General features: G+C 39.7%; 1 protein-coding gene across 1 annotated transcript in view; it reads right to left on the reverse strand.

Moving 5' to 3' along the window:
- dnah9l (dynein, axonemal, heavy polypeptide 9 like) overlaps nucleotides 1-20,838 on the reverse strand; it is a 64,202-nt gene that overhangs the window by 38,134 nt on the left and 5,230 nt on the right. The window contains exons 7-33 of the mRNA XM_066688023.1: nucleotides 20,654-20,791; nucleotides 19,371-19,495; nucleotides 18,516-18,711; nucleotides 18,214-18,318; nucleotides 16,282-16,674; nucleotides 15,322-15,654; nucleotides 13,872-14,126; nucleotides 11,551-11,720; nucleotides 11,094-11,316; nucleotides 10,458-10,574; nucleotides 9,294-9,380; nucleotides 8,354-8,512; nucleotides 7,936-8,019; nucleotides 7,513-7,671; nucleotides 7,294-7,416; nucleotides 7,051-7,173; nucleotides 6,534-6,758; nucleotides 6,327-6,418; nucleotides 5,714-5,840; nucleotides 5,481-5,633; nucleotides 5,038-5,271; nucleotides 4,752-4,883; nucleotides 1,826-1,986; nucleotides 1,287-1,443; nucleotides 807-952; nucleotides 583-699; nucleotides 85-223 (exon numbers count right to left, since the gene is read on the reverse strand). Coding sequence (XP_066544120.1) covers nucleotides 85-223; nucleotides 583-699; nucleotides 807-952; nucleotides 1,287-1,443; nucleotides 1,826-1,986; nucleotides 4,752-4,883; nucleotides 5,038-5,271; nucleotides 5,481-5,633; nucleotides 5,714-5,840; nucleotides 6,327-6,418; nucleotides 6,534-6,758; nucleotides 7,051-7,173; nucleotides 7,294-7,416; nucleotides 7,513-7,671; nucleotides 7,936-8,019; nucleotides 8,354-8,512; nucleotides 9,294-9,380; nucleotides 10,458-10,574; nucleotides 11,094-11,316; nucleotides 11,551-11,720; nucleotides 13,872-14,126; nucleotides 15,322-15,654; nucleotides 16,282-16,674; nucleotides 18,214-18,318; nucleotides 18,516-18,711; nucleotides 19,371-19,495; nucleotides 20,654-20,791 — 4,473 coding nt within the window. The remainder of the gene's footprint in view (nucleotides 1-84; nucleotides 224-582; nucleotides 700-806; nucleotides 953-1,286; nucleotides 1,444-1,825; nucleotides 1,987-4,751; nucleotides 4,884-5,037; nucleotides 5,272-5,480; nucleotides 5,634-5,713; nucleotides 5,841-6,326; nucleotides 6,419-6,533; nucleotides 6,759-7,050; nucleotides 7,174-7,293; nucleotides 7,417-7,512; nucleotides 7,672-7,935; nucleotides 8,020-8,353; nucleotides 8,513-9,293; nucleotides 9,381-10,457; nucleotides 10,575-11,093; nucleotides 11,317-11,550; nucleotides 11,721-13,871; nucleotides 14,127-15,321; nucleotides 15,655-16,281; nucleotides 16,675-18,213; nucleotides 18,319-18,515; nucleotides 18,712-19,370; nucleotides 19,496-20,653; nucleotides 20,792-20,838) is intronic.

Raw genomic sequence — 20,838 nt, forward strand, 5'->3', positions numbered from 1 at the left:
TCAATGTACAGGACAAACAGGCAGTGAGGAACAGAGGCAGCTGGTATTGTATGTCTTTGTGAAGTCTTGGATCTCTCTCTTTACCTGTTTGGACAGTAGTTCTCTGCACAGCGTGTACAGGCTGATGAACTTTTGTGCCAGCAAACGAGCATCAATGAACCCTTCAGCAACCAACATGATCTCACAGATGAGCTCAAAATCTGGAATCACCATTGCGCAGGGCCTGATGAACACACACAACAAACAAATACCAATGAGAAGTAAAGAAACTATTTTATTCAGGACTACTTAAATGGTAAAATCCACTTATTTTATATTAATTAACTACATAGACATGCAAGTAACCCCATAACCATGAAAACATTCCTACCTTTAGCTGTATCCTGAATTAAACCCAAACATAAATCATTACGTCCTTCAGTCAGGCAAAACAAAATAACCCTACAATTAGCAAGAATATCAAACTAAGTTATCACCAAACTTTTAAGATAAATCCAATCGGAAAATGACTAGAAATGCAGCCCATAATGCCGGGGATGACTTGTGCCATTTTTCTCTGTAACGGCCCAGTCATATCCACACCTGAATAGTGCTTTAAGATTTTCTGGAAGCTCGGTTCTCCCAGCATATCCTGGATTGAGGGTTATAAAGATGCCAACAGTTTGTTTTAATTCTATTTCCTCTCCAAGGAAATGGAACCTAGTCAACAAGGACAAAAACAAATTAAGAAAAACACAGCACACCTTTGAAATGAAATGTCAAAGAGTAAGTTAATTGCGTTGTCAGCAATATTTAAAAAAAGCCACCTTTGTCTCTTATTGCGGATAGCGTCTTGAATAGTTTTTACTTGTACAGCAACAACGGAGAGGACTTCCACAGATATTCTATTAAACTCATCAAAACAGCCCCAAACTCCTGTCTGGGCTAGGCCTTTATATATGTTCCCAATTGACTAAAAAACAGAAAGAAAAAATAAATGAATTAATGAATACATACTTAACTACATAACTGAAACATGGGGGGAACATCTGTAGGCTAACACCATGCGGATAACTAAAAATACAAAGGAAGGTTTTTTACAGATATAATGATCTAGCAAGAATTCACGTCATGGAACAATGCCCTAGTAAGCAATTAATAATAATACTTTTCATTATAATTATAATATAAAATAAATAATGTATAATAATAAATAGGTTGGATTACAGATAACATTCAAAACAATGCAATCTGCAGTTTGTAATGAGATACTAATATAATGTGACCCTCCTAACACCTGAGTTTACCTTGTAGTCCATCTGCTCAGAGCAGTTGAAAACATAGACCATGATGCCGAGTGAGCGGCCCAGGTCTTTGGTGGTCTCGGTCTTGCCAGTGCCAGCTGGGCCGGAGGGAGCCCCACTCATGGTGAGGTGGAGGGACTGCGTCAGGGTGATGTAGCACCTGCAGAGGATAGCAGGGCACAGTCACATCACAGCACACAGCCCTGCCCTGAGTGCCTACCCATGCCTTTTGGCCATAAGGGCAAGCATAGTATGGTGCACAAAACAATGGCATCCGCTGTGAGCTGATGTAGAGTATGCTTTTCCAAATAAAATTATTATAAAACAAACATTATAATTACAAATCTAGTTTCAAGGTATGAAAAGTTACAAACAACATTTTTCCATTTTAAGAAACAAATCATAAATATCACTCTCAGAAAATGCTTTATTTTTAAAAATCATGTATATGCTCTTTATTTATCATGAGTTATGTTAAGCACATGCATCAGGCATTGTTGCTCAGTCACGCTTTGACACTGGCTGGTCAGGTGGGTCTTTACCTGTCAGTCAGAGGGGTGATGACGAGTCTCAGCGTGTTGCCCAAGTACTCGTACGAATACTGAAACTGAGCGTCACAGATATTGACATAACAGTGCCTCCGCTCCTCATCCCAGCGGTGCCGTAGCTGGGACAGCCAGGCAAACGCCTGCCCGTTAATAACCTAATAAAACACAGTGCCAGCATCTCAAGAGTCTGTTGGGTCATCACTGAAGAAAATCTTACTTTTTCACTGCCAGCCGTGACAATAAATCTTCATTTATGGCCAGAAAGGACTTAACAGATTTGAATTACAGAATAAGCATTTAATGCAAGTATGATGAATAGAGCCAAGAGTGTGGGATCATGTGCGCTCTTCCAGGACTGACAAATACGGCTCATGGGATTCCTCGAGGCTCACTTTCATTCCAAGTACATCTCTCTCACGCCCCCAGGTCTGGACTAACTCCTCTACTGGGCTCTCCCTCTCGCAGCACGCACTCCCATCTCGGCTGATGGGATTCACATAGATAACTGGCTGCAATAAAATAGACCTCACTGCGCAGCATCCACACTGACTAATAACTGGGAGATTCAGTACTTAAGGAGGTAGGAAAGGCATACAAATGTTCAGCATTTTCAACACCCAGTTCCCCCTAAGCTTCCTCATTGTTACAGTTCTATTCAAAGGCAGTGCCAGTACCTTTACAGATGTATGTGTGTGTGTGTATACAGTGAGGGAAAAAAGTATTTGATCCCCTGCTGATTTTGTACGTTTGCCCACTGACAAAGAAATGATCAGCCTATAATTTTAATGGTAGGTGTATTTTAACAGTGAGAGACAGAATAACAACAACAAAATCCAGAAAAATGCATTTCAAAAAAGTTATAAATTGATTTGCATGTTAATGAGGGAAATAAGTATTTGACCCCTTCGACTTAGTACTTTGTGGCAACACCCTTGTTGGCAATCACAGAGGTCAGACGTTTCTTGTAGTTGGCCACCAGCTTTGCACACATCTCAGGAGGGATTTTGTCCCACTTCTCTTTGCAGATCCTCTCCAAGTCATTAAGGTTTCGAGGCTGATGTTTGGCAACTCGAACCTTCAGCTCCGTCCACAGATTCTCTATGGGATTAAGGTCTGGAGACTGGCTAGGCCACTCCAGGACCTTAATGTGCTTCTTCTTGAGCCACTCCTTTGTTGCCTTGGCTGTGTGTTTTGGGTCATTGTCATGCTGGAATACCCATCCACTACCCATTTTCAATGCCCTGGCTGAGGGAAGGAGGTTCTCACCCAAGAGTTGATGGTACATGGCCCCATCCATCGTCCTTTTGATGCGGTGCAGTTGTCCTGTCCCCTTAGCAGAAAAACACCCATGTTTCCACCTCCATGTTTGACGGTGGGGATGGTGTTCTTGGGGTCATAGGCAGCATTCCTCCTCCTCCAAACACGGCAAGTTGAGTTGATGCAAAAGAGCTCGATTTTGGTCTCTTCTGACCACAACACTTTCACCCAGTTGTCCTCTGAATCATTCAGATGTTCATTGGCAAACTTCCGACGGGCCTGTACATGTGCTTTCTTGAGCAGGGGACCTTGCGGGTGCTGCAGGATTTCAGTCCTTCACGGCGTAGTGTGTTACCAATTGTTTACTTGGTGACTATGGTTCCAGCTGCCTTGAGATCATTAACAAGATCCTCCTGTGTAGTTCTGGGCTGATTCCTCACCGTTCTCATGATCATTGAAACTCCACTAGGTGAGATCTTGCATGGAGCCCCAGACCGAGGGAGACTGACAGTTATTTTGTGTTTCTTCCATTTGCGAATAATCGCACCAACTGTTGTCACCTTCTCACCAAGCTGCTTGGCGATGGTCTTGTAGCCCATTCCAGCCGTGTGTAGGTCTACAATCTTGTCCCTGGCATCCTTGGACAGCTCTTTAGTCTTGGCCATGGTGGAGAGTTTGGAATCTGATTGATTGATTGCTTCTGTGGACAGGTGTCTTTTATACAGGTAACGAGCTGAGATTAGGAGCACTCCCTTTAAGAGAGTGCTCCTAATCTCAGCTCGTTACCTGTATAAAAGCCAGAGCCAAAAATCTTGCTGATTGATAGGGGATCAAATACTTATTTCCCTTATTAACATGCAAATCAATTTATAACTTTTTTGAAATGCGTTTTTCTGGATTTTTTTGTTGTTATTTTGTGTCTCACTGTTACAATACACCTACCATTAAAATTATAGACTGATCATTTCTTTGTCAGTGGGCAAACGTACAAAATCAGCAGGAGATCAAATACTTTTTTCCCTCACTGTATGTAAAGATATATGCGTGTGTGTTTATTGATCAAATGTACAGCTTTGGAGATTACAGAATTAAAAGCACGAAAGTGTCAATAACTCAGAAACCAATGAGCACCGCTAAGTTCGAGCTATGGCTTATTGTTCTTTAGGCTGTGGCTGTATATGTAATTGTATTATGACAGCTTCATTGCGCTGTAGGCACACTTGAAGGCACTGTCATAATCTCGAGCAGATCCCACAGGTCTTCTTAAAATAGGTCTATTATGCAGCAAAGAAGTTTTCTCTTTATATATATATAATTCTTCTCATTACGCCTACAGCTTCCTCATTAAAGGTCAGAACATATTATTGCCTTTCAACATGCATAATCTTTATAGTTTAATTAGGAGCATTTTCCCCATCATAAAAATGTGAAGTGCAGAATTATTGGGAGAGCCGCCATTGTTCGGCACAAACAGACAAGGCAGGGCTTCACGCGAGGAATGGGACTGTTTTTTTGTCTTAACATGAAAGGTCGTATTAAAGAAGAATCAAAACATGCTGTCACGGAGCAACATAAGCACGAGAAATTGTCATTTTTAACCAGGAAATTATTCTTTATTTCATGCTTTTAACATGCATTAAGGTAATTGCGACAACAAAATTACCTTCTGTGCGATGAGCTTGGCTACGACGTCTCGAGCATGCACATCAATTGTGCAGATTGTCATGATCTTCTGACGATCGCCGGGGGTGAGGTCTCCCAGCAGCATGTTTATGAGGGCGTTCAGTTGGGTAATCTGCACAACATTTATATTTCAATAGAGATATCACACTAAGAAACCAATTCCTCTGGGGTGTCGGAAGGCTAAGCACTGCTAAGCAAAAACTAATAAATAAAAAGCATTAGGACTAAGAAGATTCTGGATCGGAGAAAAAAAAAAAAATATCTACCTGTTTACGATTGTAGTCCTTCAACGCCGTTTCAAAGCCTTCTTCCACGCGCTCAAATGCTATCCCCACATCGGTTGCCCACCAGATCTGGCTGCCAGTGAGGGCTACCTGGGCAGGGTAGTCAAAGAGCCACTGGTCCCGAGGCTTGTCTTCGTAGGCCGACACCGCCTCCATGATCTCCTGCTGCACCGTGCGTCGCATCGTTGCCTCTAAATCACTCAGCCAGCACTCAGCCTGAGGACAGCAGCAACAAAACTCACATGAACCACACACACCGATGCGCCTGAATTGGGGGACGCATGACACACCTCATTTGCCATCTTCTACGTGGTCTTTGATGAATTCCCAATATGCTAGGACAAATGTGTTTTTCCGCTGTGCTGGAGCCTGCACAGGACTGCTAGGATCAGTGTGGTTCCCTCTGGGTTTGAAAGAAGCCTTACCTGGCCTTCACAGACACAGGGCTCCGCAAAAGGCACGTACTCCCCTTCCCTGCTGAGCATGCCCACCGCTACAGATTTCTCCCCTTCAGTCTCTCTCTCTTTAAACTTCAGATCAGCAAGGTTGTCAAACAGTTTCAATAAATGTCTTGTAACCTGAACAACGACAGTGAGACAGAAGTCATTTTTCTGTAATACTTATCTGTAAAACAAAACAAAATATTTTCCGATCCTACCTGCTTCGGCTGTGTTCCCTTTGAAACAATTTCTAGTAAATCGGATGCAGATACAAAATAAAACCTGGGGAAGGTGAGTCTTTTCGTTTCCAGATACTCTGCCAAGGCCTTTTCACACACCGATAGCCTGCAAAACACAAGTGGAAGGGAGATGTTTAGCGTTACATTATCTGAGATGGCATTCAAGCTTAATTTTATCCAGAACCTGCCTTCAACTTGATTGCCAACATAAAATGCATTTCTGAGCTGGCAACAGATAAAGCATGGTAGTGCGAGAGTATGTTTTACATTGGAGGTTCCCAATGACCAAATCTGCCAATATATTTCTTTGTAGGATGACAGCACAATTAGACCTATTTCACAATCATGTATTGTTAATGACAATAGTTAATTGTTAATGACAATAAAAAAATCATCTGTGTCATCAAATAATCATCCTTCAGGACCTGTCTTCAATATGCCCCAAAATACTGCCTATAACCGAGATTTCTAGATCTGTGCTGCAATTCAAGCGTTACTTTCACTAAGACCTCGAACAGATATTATTTTAGCATCATCAAACTCATATTTACGAAAACATGCTTTAACACAGATCTCTGTGTATACAGTGTACCTTTGTTGAAGTGCTTCTAAATTTTCAAAAAATCCCTTCTGGTTTGTAACCTCAATTACTTTCTTTGTTTTAACAACAGCGGCCATCAGATTCTGTTTGACAACACAAAAACATCAAATTTTTGTATTAAAGGCTGTTTCTTTTTTGAAAGAGATGCTCCACACATGTGAATTGTAGAGGTTATAAAACTGGAAGTCTTTTCAGCACCTGGAAGTCAAGGTCAATGCCCTGGAACCTTTCGGCGTCGCGGGCCAGCTGGTTGCGGATGTCCTCTGAGTTGGTGAAGATGCTCTGAAGGTGTGCCCAGGTCCTCTGCACCTCCATCCAGATGGAGATGACCAGGTCTGCTACCACCAGCTTCCTCTGCCAGGTGCTCACCTGCACCAGGAAATACTCCACATACTTACTCATGAGGATGTTTTGCAGCTGAACCTGTTTCAACAACAACAACAACAACAACAACAACAGTCACTTTCTGATGCAGTATTGTCTTCATATGAGAAGCATATATGAGTATAGTATATAACAGAGCTAATGTAGAGTCTGTGACCCCTGGCATTGTCTCATCATCTACTTGCATACATCATTTGCCTCATTCTGTACAGTATTAGCTTAACATTGACTCACTGCAATCCATACTTCAATATTTTATGTCAATAGATATGCAGAAGGACCAACCAGTCAGACAGTTATATAGTCTGTCAGATTATCAATTAATCAATACCTGATTGTCTTCCAGAGTCTCTATCAGATTTTCATCAGACTTCAACAAAGGTGTACCCGTGTTGTGGTGTTTTTCATATGAAAAGTTCATAACACTCCAGGTCTGGTTGATCTCTGTAAGCACCTAACTCCCAGATGTTGATATGAATACAGAATACATGAGAGGAAGGAAAAAATCAGAGCAACATGACATCATCCACTGAAGAAATCAGATCCTAAGTTAAATGTTAATGGTAAAGGTCACCTTCTCTATGGCCATTTCCTTCACTGCCTTATCCACAATGTTCTTCACCTCATCTTCGACTCGATGCAGCTGCAGCTCCAAAAGATCCCCCAGAGTTGTAGTTTCGTCCATCACAAATTGAACCTTTAGAATAAGAAGAATGTAACCACACTTTCACACCGGCAAATCCACCACACACGCCACAGCATTTTCTGACAAAACAATGGACTAGGATCTTACCCCAGTGGTGGTCATTAACTGCTGCCAGTGCCTCTCTCTGACAGCGGTGTTCTGCAGCTCATTGACGGCTCGCAGCGAGGTGAGCAAATTCTTCACCATCGACTCCAGTCCGGTGTAGACATCCCACACACGCACCTCTTTGTCGAGTGTTTTCATTTCCTTTGCAAAGATCAGGAAGCATTTCTCCATTGTATTATACAGAATCTCTTTGCGATTTACATTTCCCAAAATATCGACAACATACAATCTGAAGGTATTCACAGTAAGATAAAATATTTCAAAACCTTTCCACACACAACTTTGTCAAACACTTAATTAAAATTCTGTTGTTTTAATGCCTCTGTAAACAATAAATCCAATTTAATATTATACAAACATAACATAAGTGTCCTCTCAAATTCAGGTGTCCATAATGCACAATACCTTTGCAAATCTCCTTAATTCCATATCCATTTGCTCTACGTTAATTTCTTTCCATGGTGTTTTGGTCCAATCTTCGATACTAGTCTATTTGAGAGAGAGAGAGAGAGAAATAGATAAATGGGATTATTTTCTGGCCCATCTCCATAAAGAATACATTAGAGATAGGAGCATGTCTTCTGGTTTTCCTTCTACATAAAGTCTGTTAGGTTAGTGGAATGCTCTTTCTACTGCTCAAATTAAGCCTTTGCTCCAGGTATGAATTAAGTAATGTCTTGCAGTGGCTATTAAACCCTGCTAGACTACAGCCTTTCAAAAACTTATGAAGACCCTTGGAATACACACTTCAATTCTACAATATTTGTATTGTAAGACAAGCATGTCTGTCTTTACTATGTTTGACATGGATGGATCTCCTCACCTTGACAAATATCACCATGTCCCAGACAGACTTCACCAAGATAATGTCTGCCCGGCACTGCTTGAGCTGTTTATAATCGGGAACGCTGACTTCAAAAAGATCCGCCGTGTCCTGCAGCTTTTGCATTTCTGCTTCCAGTTGAGCCACATTCCTATTAGTCTAAAATGTATAGAAAACAAAACACTCATACTTTAGATTTTAGTACCAGACTGTTTTATAACTTATAAACTCTGAGTTAAACGAGAGATCATTGGAAAAGAAAATAAATAAATTTAGAAACAGGACAGACACCGGATTTAATGAATGCAATTGCAGCTAATTATGGTATCTGGTACATGTCTCCACTGACTTCCGTTCATTGAATACTTCACTGGTGTAGAAACTGGAGTACCCAAGCACTTGAACCACGGTTCACTTATAAGTACTCCAAAAAGAAAGAGGCGTGTGAAACCTCCATGGGAGCATATACATATGCAAATATATATGCTTACAAGTAAAGCAAACAACAACAAAAACAAATAATATTGTTTTATTCAAAATCATATTTCAAAGATGCCAAAGTGGTAATATCAATCCTATATCGACTATAGTCAAATAACTGGCCTTCCAATTAATTTCAGCACAGCAGCATTTCAAAGTAAGGAACTAGTGGTAGACAATTCAAGCACTGATTATGCCCACATCTTTCAATGGAATCATTTAGAAGGTACAATATTATACTTGACTACCCCCCAGCCATGTGGAATATATCTAAGTTGACTTTTATTTAATGTTTCTTGTGTTCCCAGTCTATATGATCACAGCAGTGTTAAACAAAACAGGCGTACAGAACACAGGACAATTCGATTGCATTCATCGAAGAGCACGACTGACAAATCTCAAGGTGAGCACACTGTGTATTACAACAAGGGATTGGATTAATGGGGTAGTAGATGCTTACCTTGTCTATAAGCTTATAAGGATCATCTACATCAATCCTGAAGATGATTTCATTCCGAAATTGTTCTCTGAACTCATGCTGTTTGATCTGAAAGAACATTTCTACCAGCATGTTAACAAACATATAATTTACATAAGTGTATGCTATAATTGACAGCTTGATTCAGCCCCTGCACAAAACTGACAGACTCGGTGCTGTTTTAATCGAAATAACACCAGTGCATGTCCATAGAGGGCATAATGAGCTTCAGACAGCTTTACAGGGATTAAAAGACAGATCTCATTGTTGGAAATAGGATCTTGTAAGAGTTGTTGACAATAAGCTTTATTTTATTGGAGAGAAACGTTTGTAACATTAATAACTTTAACACTGGCAGGCAGACTATTGAAAGTAATTATTTTCTGTCTGACAAACCGTAAGCCTACATATCAATAAGCTGCCTCTTTTTTAAAACAACATCTCTCCAAACAATCAGCGTTCTATATTCAGAAGAGTGGTCAGCCTGCTTTGAGCATTATAAAGATATCAGCCAAAAATAATAAAAATCTGTTTAGTTTACAATATTTAATAAGCTCTAGGGAATTCATATAGTCTGTGTGTGTATCCGTTTGTCATACTACGTGAAATCATGAATAAATTGCTTTGTAGTTTCATCTTGACGGCAAAGTACCTTGGCTCGTAATAAAGTGGAATAAACAACAGCAATTGAATGCCTAGCAGCCTGGCAGCCAAGTGAAGGTGTCATGTGGCTTTATAAATAATTAAAGAGGGGATCCTGTTTGCACAGAGACATTATAAGCTCCATGGAACCAGAGTATAAATATGGTGGACAAAAAAAAATCCCCTTTATTAAAGCTGGATTGAATGGTATATGAAGAAAGTAAATACATATTTATTCTGACAAAAGTATTTGCAAGTGAATATCAAGCTACAGGATTAAACATAACTCACCATACAAGGGGAGGAAACAGCACTCCCATTTTGAAGTAGGTTTTAGCTTATCAGATCCATCCCAAATGCATTACCAACAAACATTGAATTGTTATCTTTAGACAGCCTTTTTTTAGAGTTTACAATTTCTCGCTTCGCTGAAGCCTACCTCCAGCTTGTTACCAGGACAAAAAGAGAGAAATGGTTTGGTTCACAGCACAAAGCTCATCTCACCTCAAAATGTACACATTTCCTCCTGATAACAGACACTTCATTGGACTGCAGAGGTGCTACTTCATGCTTTACTGTAAAGGCAACCTTTTTAAGATTCTTCCATTTCTCTGGCAGCTCCTGAGTGGAGTGTAAAGAGGAAAAAATGACATTTAATTCACTGACAAAATACATTATTAATAAGGTTAGTATGTAAGGTAATGCTCTACTCAGTCATTTTGTCTTACATAAACAAATTAATGGCATCATTTTGCTGGCATTTGTTTCATTCAATGCTGGATTCAAAGACTCAATGCTGGAGAGGTAGAATTTGCCTCCACCAAATACTAGAATACACTTGACACAATACAGCCTCTTTATTAAATAGGCTTTTTTTTAAATGGGCAGCTGTAGAAAAAACAAATCCATGCAAGTTGTGGCTTGTGGAAGCTAACTCATTAACTAATTTCTTTGATTAAGGAAAATACTGTAATTATTAATATACCAAGCAGGGTTTTATTATTAATTTCAGCCTGAATCCCAGAACAAAAGGGTCACCTCTAACTGAAATTATATACATTATATACTTAGCTTGAAATACATAAGTCTGCTCAGCATTAACAAAATTAACAGTTCTAATCACATAATTATGTGCTTTACCTCTAGCTGTGTGTAAACCTGCTCTGGCAGCTGCTGTCCATAGGTCTTGAGGAGATCAGCCGTTGACTTTAAGGGTTTAAAGTGCTGATCTGTGGAGATCTGTCTGTCTCGGATTGCCATTAAGTGCCCCATAATTTCCACAAGGCCGCTGTAGTCTCCCTCCTTCACTTTCTTGGCCAGACCTTTGTCAGTCTCCTGAATAAACATCTCCAGATCTTTAACACTGTAGAGAAAAGAAAGTCAATGTGAAAGATCAGTCTAAAAATGCAAAGGCTTGTCTCTGAACAATTGTTTATATATTTCTAGGCTAGAGCAATTGATCATATTCTGATTGTTATGGACATTGTTATTTGTCAGTGCTGGGAGTATGTGTGGGGACGAGGTAGTACAAGAAATTTAAAAGGATATAAGAAACAGGTTTGCCCCTTTCTGTGGTTTATAATCAGATCGTCTTTACCTGACATTAACGTGATTGAGAAGATGCTCCTTGAACATCCAGCTCCATTTCTTTATCACATTCATCAGTGAGACTTTAAACAGCTTTATGTCTACTTGACACCAGCTGTTGAAAACCTTCTTGTCTTCAAGCTGCTGGACTTTAATGAATAAAAATTCAAAAATGTTGATCTAGTAAGAATGAGAAGACAGAATTCAAAAAGAGAAAATCACATTTAATAAAAAGACCACTATACTAGTTTCATCCCATTTGCTATATAGTATTTCTAAAGTTATATTACCTAAATTGCCAACATTACTGAGAGCATTGTCCTTCCAACAGTCTTTAGTAAAATAATGTAATAAATTGCTTTCTAGTTTGTGTATTGCCAATGGTGTAAAAATAATATATATATATATATATATATATATATATATATATATATATATATATACACTCACCTAAAGGATTATTAGGAACACCTGTTCAATTTCTCATTAATGCAATTATCTAACCAACCAATCACATGGCAGTTGCTTCAATGCATTTAGGGGTGTGGTCCTGGTCAAGACAATCTCCTGAACTCCAAACTGAATGTCTGAATGGGAAAGAAAGGTGATTTAAGCAATTTTGAGCGTGGCATGGTTGTTGGTGCCAGACGGGCCGGTCTGAGTATTTCACAATCTGCTCAGTTACTGGGATTTTCACGCACAACCATTTCTAGGGTTTACAAAGAATGGTGTGAGAAGGGAAAAACATCCAGTATGCGGCAGTCCTGTGGGCGAAAATGCCTTGTTGATGCTAGAGGTCAGAGGAGAATGGGCCGACTGATTCAAGCTGATAGAAGAGCAACTTTGGCTGAAATAACCACTCGTTACAACCGAGGTATGCAGCAAAGCATTTGTGAAGCCACAACACGTACAACCTTGAGGCGGATGGGCTACAACAGCAGAAGACCCCACCGGGTACCACTCATCTCCACTACAAATAGGAAAAAGAGGCTACAATTTGCACAAGCTCACCAAAATTGGACAGTTGAAGACTGGAAAAATGTTGCCTGGTCTGATGAGTCTCGATTTCTGTTGAGACATTCAGATGGTAGAGTCAGAATTTGGTGTAAACAGAATGAGAACATGGATCCATCATGCCTTGTTACCACTGTGCAGGCTGGTGGTGGTGGTGTAATGGTGTGGGGGATGTTTTCTTGGCACACTTTAGGCCCCTTAGTGCCAATTAGGCATCGTTTAAATGCCACGGCCTACCTGAGCATTGTTTCTGACCATGTCCATCCCTTTATGACCACCATGTACCCATCCTCTGATGGCTACTTCCAGCAGGATAATGCACCATGTCACAAAGGTCGAATCATTTCAAATTGGTTTCTTGAACATGACAATGAGTTCACTGTACTAAACTGGCCCCCACAGTCACCAGATCTCAACCCAATAGAGCATCTTTGGGATGTGGTGGAACGGGAGCTTCGTGCCCTGGATGTGCATCCCACAAATCTCCATCAACTGCAAGATGCTATCCTATCAATATGGGCCAACATTTCTAAAGAATGCTTTCAGCACCTTGTTGAATCAATGACACGTAGAATTAAGGCAGGTCTGAAGGCGAAAGGGGGTCAAACACAGTATTAGTATGGTGTTCCTAATAATCCTTTAGGTGAGTGTATATATACTATTGATAATGGTGTAAAAATAATGGAATGTGCTGAAAAATATTGAATTTTCATTTAAGATTAAGTGAAGAGTCATTTCAGAGATCCTTTCTTGGAATAAATAGGTTGTATATGTACTGATATTCATATATCTTTTTTATGTTTCCCTTTAAATGTGTATAATAGAAGTTAAATATCTGAATGCTTGACTGCTGAAAATCTCCTGTACTATTTTCCTCAACATTATAAATCCATATTGTGCATTGGATTTCATTGTTTCTCTTAGAAAAGTTTCAGCTGTGCTTTTCAAATTCGGTCGCTGGGACGGACTATGTCTTTTTTTTTTTTCAGCTGCGTTCTCAGTTTGTCAATTGAACTAATTAGTTACTTAATTAGACCTTTTAAAAAAAAATTCAGCTCTTTTTCAGATTTCAAACTTTTTAAGAGCTGAAAACAATTACAAATTATTAATTACATATATAATTATCTCTGTTAAGGATTTAATTAACAAGCCCAGTTGGAATTAAATCCACATTGTGTCCTGAGGACCAGGTTTAGGAATCTGGTTTACGATACTTTGGTTTGTTGGTGGTTCTGAGGGCGGTAGTTGAGATCAGCACAGTGGCAGTGGGAATCCAATGCACTGACAACACAGAGTGCCCTTCCCGCCCAGCCATACCTGCTCTTTGAATTGCCCCAGCAGAGGGGGGCATTTGGAGAGCTCGTAGTCGGCATACAGCTCCATCTCCTCTGTGCTCAGAACGTGACCATACAGCAGGAACTGACGCATGAATTCAGTGCGGTCGTCCATCCACAGATAGCGGTAGCTGCTGAATGTGCTCTGGTACTCCTTAATTTTGACTATGACACTCCTCACTCGGCTCCTTATGATCTGAGAGAGCTCAGCTAACTCTGCCACCTGGTCTATATCAGCCTGGGGAGAAACAAAGTACACAAATTATCAGGACTTATACTTAATGGAAACCTGAGAGGTAATGAAGACACACAAGGTTTGTTGTAGGTTTATTGAGGTTAGGGGTACATGTACATATACATACACACACACACATACATACATACATACATACATACAGTACTGTGCAAAAGTTTTAGACAGGTGTGAAAAAATGCTGTAAAGTAAGAATGCTATCAAAAATGTATCAATTAACTAAATGCAAAGTGAGTGAACAGAAGAAAAATCTACATCAAATCCATATTTGGTGTGACCACCCTTTGCCTTCAAAACAGCATCAATTCTTCTAGGTTAAAAATGTACATTTTTCTTCTGTTCACTTACTTTGCATAAATATAATCTATTAACATGTCTATTTTTGAAAGCATTCTTACTTTACAGCATTTTTTCACACCTGTCTAAAACTTTTGCACAGTACTGTATGTGTGTGTGTATATATATATATATATATATATATATATATATATATATATATATATATATATATATTATATATATATATATATATATACACATACATACACACACACACACAGAAATTCTATTTTTATACACACAAAAAGCAGGCACACACATGTTTCAATTATTAAAACAGTGCTGCCAATAATTATACACATTGTTCATAGAAATAGAGAAAACAAAGACGGTGAATGTGTACTGGTCAATTGGAATCTGTCAGTTCAACTGAATTGGGTACACATGTGAGCAGCTTGCCAGCTTTTAATAATAACACTGTTTGCTTGGAACAATTTCCCCTCTAAATAGCTCATCAGCAGCAGATAGAGTCTGTCACCTTAGGCTCTAAATGACACTTATTTTGCATCTTCAGCTGTTATTAACATGTCTCTTTAAGACAAGCCCAATTATTCAAACACCGGCCCTAATTTCCATTCTTCTTGGCGCCACAAAGATTCCCTCTTATTTATTTATCTCCCCATTTATTTATTTATTTATTTTACAAGGAGAAAATATACAATGTTAATTATATAAAAGCAGAATGTAAAAACTTGAAATGAAAACTTACTATCTATACGTTTGGGATGTTTTATGTTTCAAAACTGCCAATAATTTCCGACCTGGAGAAACGAGTAGTATCAGCCCAGTGCAGCACGTTTGCATATTGTTAGAACTGAAAACATGAGATAAGCTGGCTTACCTGATAGGTCTCCATATTGATGTGTTTGGCAACTCTTTGCATAAAAGAGGCCATTTTAAATATGTCATTCACCATCTTGTCTATGATGTCATAAAAATTGCCCTTTTTAACAAAGTCTAAGGACGGTTTGAAGGTCATTTCCCTTTCATTGAGCACCAGATGCACTTCAAACAAGGGTTCCATTTTCAAAGAAGAGTCAGTGTTTTCAATTAAATACTGAAGAGAGCATTTGGTAGCGGTGACAAACCCCTCTAATACCATGCCATCTATGTATTCAGTGTACGCTCTCCATTCTTCAGATTCTGGGGAGGCACTAAGCAACTTCTGGTTGTCCTGTGACAAGAATAAAGACAATTAAAACATCTTCTGCTTAACAAAAGCACAGATTTGATTTTTGGTGGTTTGTGTTGAAATAAAATGTGCACAGCCTCCATCTCTAAGGATAATATTTGAATCCCAATGTGCAATAAATAACAACAACTATGATTTATTCAGCTGTCTTTTAAAATGTGACTTTCAGAGATGATCTACATATTTATGGGATGGGAGAAGTCTTATTTACATACACACATAGACGTACTAGATCCCACTACTGTCATCAAAACCACCACATTGTGAACAGAGGTAAACCCTGGTTATCTGTGAAAGAGGATTCTACCCAAAGGGGGAGGTTCCTATGTTGTTACCATGGGACCTTAGTGAACACATTTTTGTAAGTGACAGTCACTCAAGCTGTCTCCCCCTGCTTATATAAAGACTATGATGCACACTGCACAGTGAACCAGCCTCATTTTGCCATTTATCCTGGGAGATCTTCTCTTCAGACCAATAGCACAAAAGCCATTACAAAACAGTTTGATATTCTTACCTCTTTGGATAGTATTCACGACTCAAAAGAGAACTTTGTTTAAGAAGAATGAAAACAAAACACTTACAGGAAGATCTTCGAAGATGCCTCACCTCAACTATCTGATGTATTGTTTCCCCAGTTTCCCGGACTACCATATAGAGTTTACGAATGCTGTCGTTCATGTCATTGATGCTGAGAAGACTGCCTTGGCTACTCTTTCTGGTCACAAAGGGAGTGTTGCTGAGGTTGTGCATCAGCTCCTGGATGGCCTCCACATTGCTCTTGGCCTTCTGAACCCTGCTGTCGACACTGTGCACAAGCTCTCGCGTCTGCTCAATATACTCCCACATGTCATCGCACTGCCAGGTCAGGGTTTCCAGGGCAGGCTGGAGCTGCAGTTCGGTCTTTTCCATTTCGCCTTCGACCAGCCGCAGCTCCACGTCCAGAATTGTGCTGTGCAGCCTGTTGTACCATTTCGTGACGAGAGACAGGGTCCCAGTATACTGTACAAATACAGGACAGCACAAGGCAGCATTAGGCAAGACATAAAACACACAGCTTGTGATTTATGAAGCATGCAGACACACCAGCACCCAGGTATTTGTCAGCAAACAACACTTTAGCAACAGAAGCCAAGTTGTTTTCCTTTCCCCTTCAGTTGGAGGCTGAACTGTAATTTCGCAGAGTGATTCTGGGAGTGCTATATGCGAGTGTGAAGAATGGATGCAGCGCTAAGTAAAAATAGTTCCAGTTGAGTTTCAATGCAGTCACCCATTGCAAGATATCCAATTAACTAGGTCCCATTACTGTCACTGTAGGATTGCATTTCCATTTCAAAAAGGAATCAATGTCTTGTACAGAGGAAGCATATAAATGACTCCAAAGTGGCTTAACCATGAAAAGCATCTGCTTAGAGCCCAGGATGATGAACCCTGTTGTCCAAACAGTGCTGGTTCATGTGGACTATATCAAACCTGAGACTACATCTACATAATGAATATGATGTTAAGAAAGGAAGTGCACACATCATATCTATACCTGGACTGTTAGTGTCCTTTCACTAGGCTTGTAAACCTTTAAAATGAATGGATGCTGATAATGGATAATTTCATTAATAAATAAATATAATGACATTATAAGAGGGAAACTTTAAATAAAGCTACTGTACTGTGCAAATGTGAAAGTGATCAGAAAATTTTACCAGCAATAACGTGAAGACTTTGCATTAATACCATTCGCACATCTGCATTTAACAAAGAAAAAAATCACTTAAGGCAATACTGCAGCCTGACACTGTGCCAGACAACAACCATTAGAACAACTTCTTGCTGTTCGCTCATGAGTCACGCCATTCACTTGCGGGTCCCCCACAGCGCTACTGTCCAGGTTGAGAGACAGTGTGTGCGTTGCATAGAGAGGTTATCATTATGTTGTAAAATGCTTAGAACAATGTTGTGCCACACACTGATTAGACTTCAAGTCCCTTCAGTTCTGGTCCCCACAACAAGAAAAGGACATGGATACCTCGCAGAATGCAGAAAAGGGCAAGTTGACTTATTACAGTGCTGAAAGGCATGAGTTATGATGACAGACTGAGAGAGCAAAACCTATTTAGCCTTCGCCTGGAGATGGCTGCAGGAAGCTTTGATTGAGGTCTTCCAGATTATGTAAAGAATAAATAAGCCTGACTCCAGCAGTTACTTCAAACTTAGTTCCTGCGGTAAAATGTGGAGACAGAAATGGAAACCAAGTAATGTGAGGTTTAGAACTGAAGTAGCTTCACCATGACACCAGCATACTTCAAGGCCCAGTTGGATTGTGTATTAGGTCCACATAGTTCACAGGATTTGAGATGCATGCAATGGGCCACAGGACATTTTCTCTTTTTAAACTGTTCCCCACATACATTGTGAGGTTTAGTGTGGCTCCCAGTCTGCTGGGGCTTAGCTGAAGCAGCCAAAGGTTTCAGGACTATTCAGTTAGGGAACTCATACATTTAACTATTCAACCCCCTTCCGTAATAAGGAAATAAATACATTTACCACATGGAGTGTCTCTCTTTTAGCATAGAGGCGAAGAGCCGCCTGGGGAATATTGTGGCATTTTAACATCCGCAAATATTTCACCTCCCGCAGCACAGAGGACAGCTGTTAAAAATAAACATTACAGGTCATATAAAAAGGAAATACACAGCTGTACATGAGTATATACATTATACAAATACAGTAAGTGGTCAGACTAATGGATTAAAGAACTATTACAGCTTGAACTCTGTACAGGCTTTGTTCCAATGCTTGTCCACATAGAATAAACTACCTGTCCCACCTGGGCCTCGGTTACTTACAGCTGGATGAAAGTTGACCTCGTACAGCCCTGTCTCGTGGCTGTGTTTGAGCAGGTGCTCCTGCAAGTGTGAGCTACACCGCTCCTCCAGGCTCTCGGCCCATGACATATAGATCTCCTCATCATGCTGCTCCATCTGTTCCAGAAGTTTCTCACATTTTTTAAGAACTTGATCTGCTTCACCCCTCTCCAACAGCCTGAAAGCAAAAAAAAAAAGAAACTTAAAAGCCTGTACAGGAAAGGGTTAGGCACAGGAAGAGAAAGCCAACCACTATTTCTTTATTTCAGCACAAAACCCAACCTTATCACATACCACAAAAACAACTAGAGCAGGAATGAAATTAAATACAGCATTATAAAATATAATACACTTTCTGATATTGGATGCAGTTAAAGTTGATTTCTCCTTTCTTGTTCTTTTTGTATGTCTTTGGGAAGCTCTGTGCTTGCTGGTGACTGTCATTTTGCCTGAGCTGGTAAGGGATCTGCAGAACTACAGTCTGTCTCTCTGTTGCCCTATAATGGGTTTCCATTTCCATTTATTCTGCACAGTGCTGAGAGAAGAGCCAGAGGCCTACAGGTCGCAAACAGCAACCTGAAATGACGCACCTGGAGAGAAGGCCCATTATCCTCCGATATTACTTTGGTGACAGTAGCTCTCACCTTTATACTGGACAGCAATAGGCACTATCTCCCCCTTATTTCTCTCATTCCGAGTTATATCTGTTGCCGAGCTAGAAATGTCATCTCTTCCAGTGTGTATTTTTCGTCTGTTTCACTGCAAATTGGCCAGGTTTTGCATTCATGGTTTATTACCATTCGATTAGGAAAAACCTCCTGTAAATGGACTACTCACATGTGTGTCAAATGATTCAGGTTGCTCCGGTTGCTCAGGATTCTCTCACGCAGCTCCTGTGACCATTTCAGGTTGCCGGCGACTGTCGGCATGTTTTTACTGAGGACTGCACAACCGTGTCGGAGCTGAGGGGGTCAAAAGGAACCAGGAGAAAGCAAGGTGAAATAAAACTACTCATACTGTATGTGGAAAAACAAAATCTCAGAAGTAATTTCCTGCTATGGGGAAGCACGATACAGAGCAATACTTCATTATTGTGAAACATAGAAAAACAGAAAGAAAGGCATTATGGTTAACGGGTTCATGTGTAACTATCCATTTGGCACTTTCAGGAAGAGTACGTGTTTACACGTTTAGATTTATAAGTCATTTCAATTTGCCCTCCAGGATGCTTTTTTGTTTGTTTTTTTAAAGCAGTCAAATCATATTCAATTATACAGGTGACAAGTAAGCAAAGGTATTTAATATTTTATTCATAGGTTTATATAAAATCATTTAATGCTTTACAACTTAATGGAGTACTGTATTTAAAAGCTTACTGTATCCATACCAGGCTAAATCATGGTTGTTGTAAGTAACAATGTCAAATATCCAAATCCAGCCCTTGAAAACCACAGGGTCTTGTTTATTTTACTGTGAATGAGCTATTATTTGCTTAATTGAAATAATTATTGACTTAATTAGTCAAAATTACCATATATTTAGCAGTTAACAATTTAAAAGGCATTGGTAAAACGGTCATGATTCTGGCTCTCGAGGATCAGGATTGGACAGGATTGGATAAGTCATTTATATTTGATTAAAACTGTCAGCACTCCAAATGTTGGCCACGATAACTCAAAATGAATCACCTTATTAGTGTGGATTGCAACCAGACAGATCTCTGAAATTTTGGATGTGGATTTTTAACATGCATGCATTTCATTTAGTAATTATTCTACACCCGCATACAGACTGCTAAAGCCAAATAAAGCTTTATTGGGGTCTCCTGTATAATGGGAAATTATTTCCCTGTCATCCCAGATGAAGCCGAGACAATCTGTGTTATCAGGTAACCGAGTGCTCAGTCAAATCTATTTGCCAAAGCTATCAATGCAGGCTTTAGACAGTCTGACTGTAGTACTTTTTTTTTAGCTTTGTTTAAAACGTCAATCTTTTTTTTTTCTTTTTTTACAGAATGCATAGAGTATGCCTCAAGGGTTATAAAGATACAACAATTTACCGTATGACAATATGACTGCATCTCAATGTTCTCTGTTAAATGGTACCAAACATCGACTTACTTTCTCTCTCTGAGTGTCGAGGATTTGCTGGCAGCAGTTCATTTCCGTCTCAAACATATTAAGTAGGACGGTGTAGTTTGGTGCAAAGAGCTTGTTGATTCCCGGCCTCTCCAAAAGTGTTCCGAACATTTGCAGAAGCTATCAAAACAATCACGGCTGTGAATAGGCTGGGAACAGTTTTTTTT

Source organism: Amia ocellicauda, chromosome 16 (assembly GCF_036373705.1).
Source record: "Amia ocellicauda isolate fAmiCal2 chromosome 16, fAmiCal2.hap1, whole genome shotgun sequence".
Lineage (NCBI taxonomy): Eukaryota > Metazoa > Chordata > Actinopteri > Amiiformes > Amiidae > Amia > Amia ocellicauda.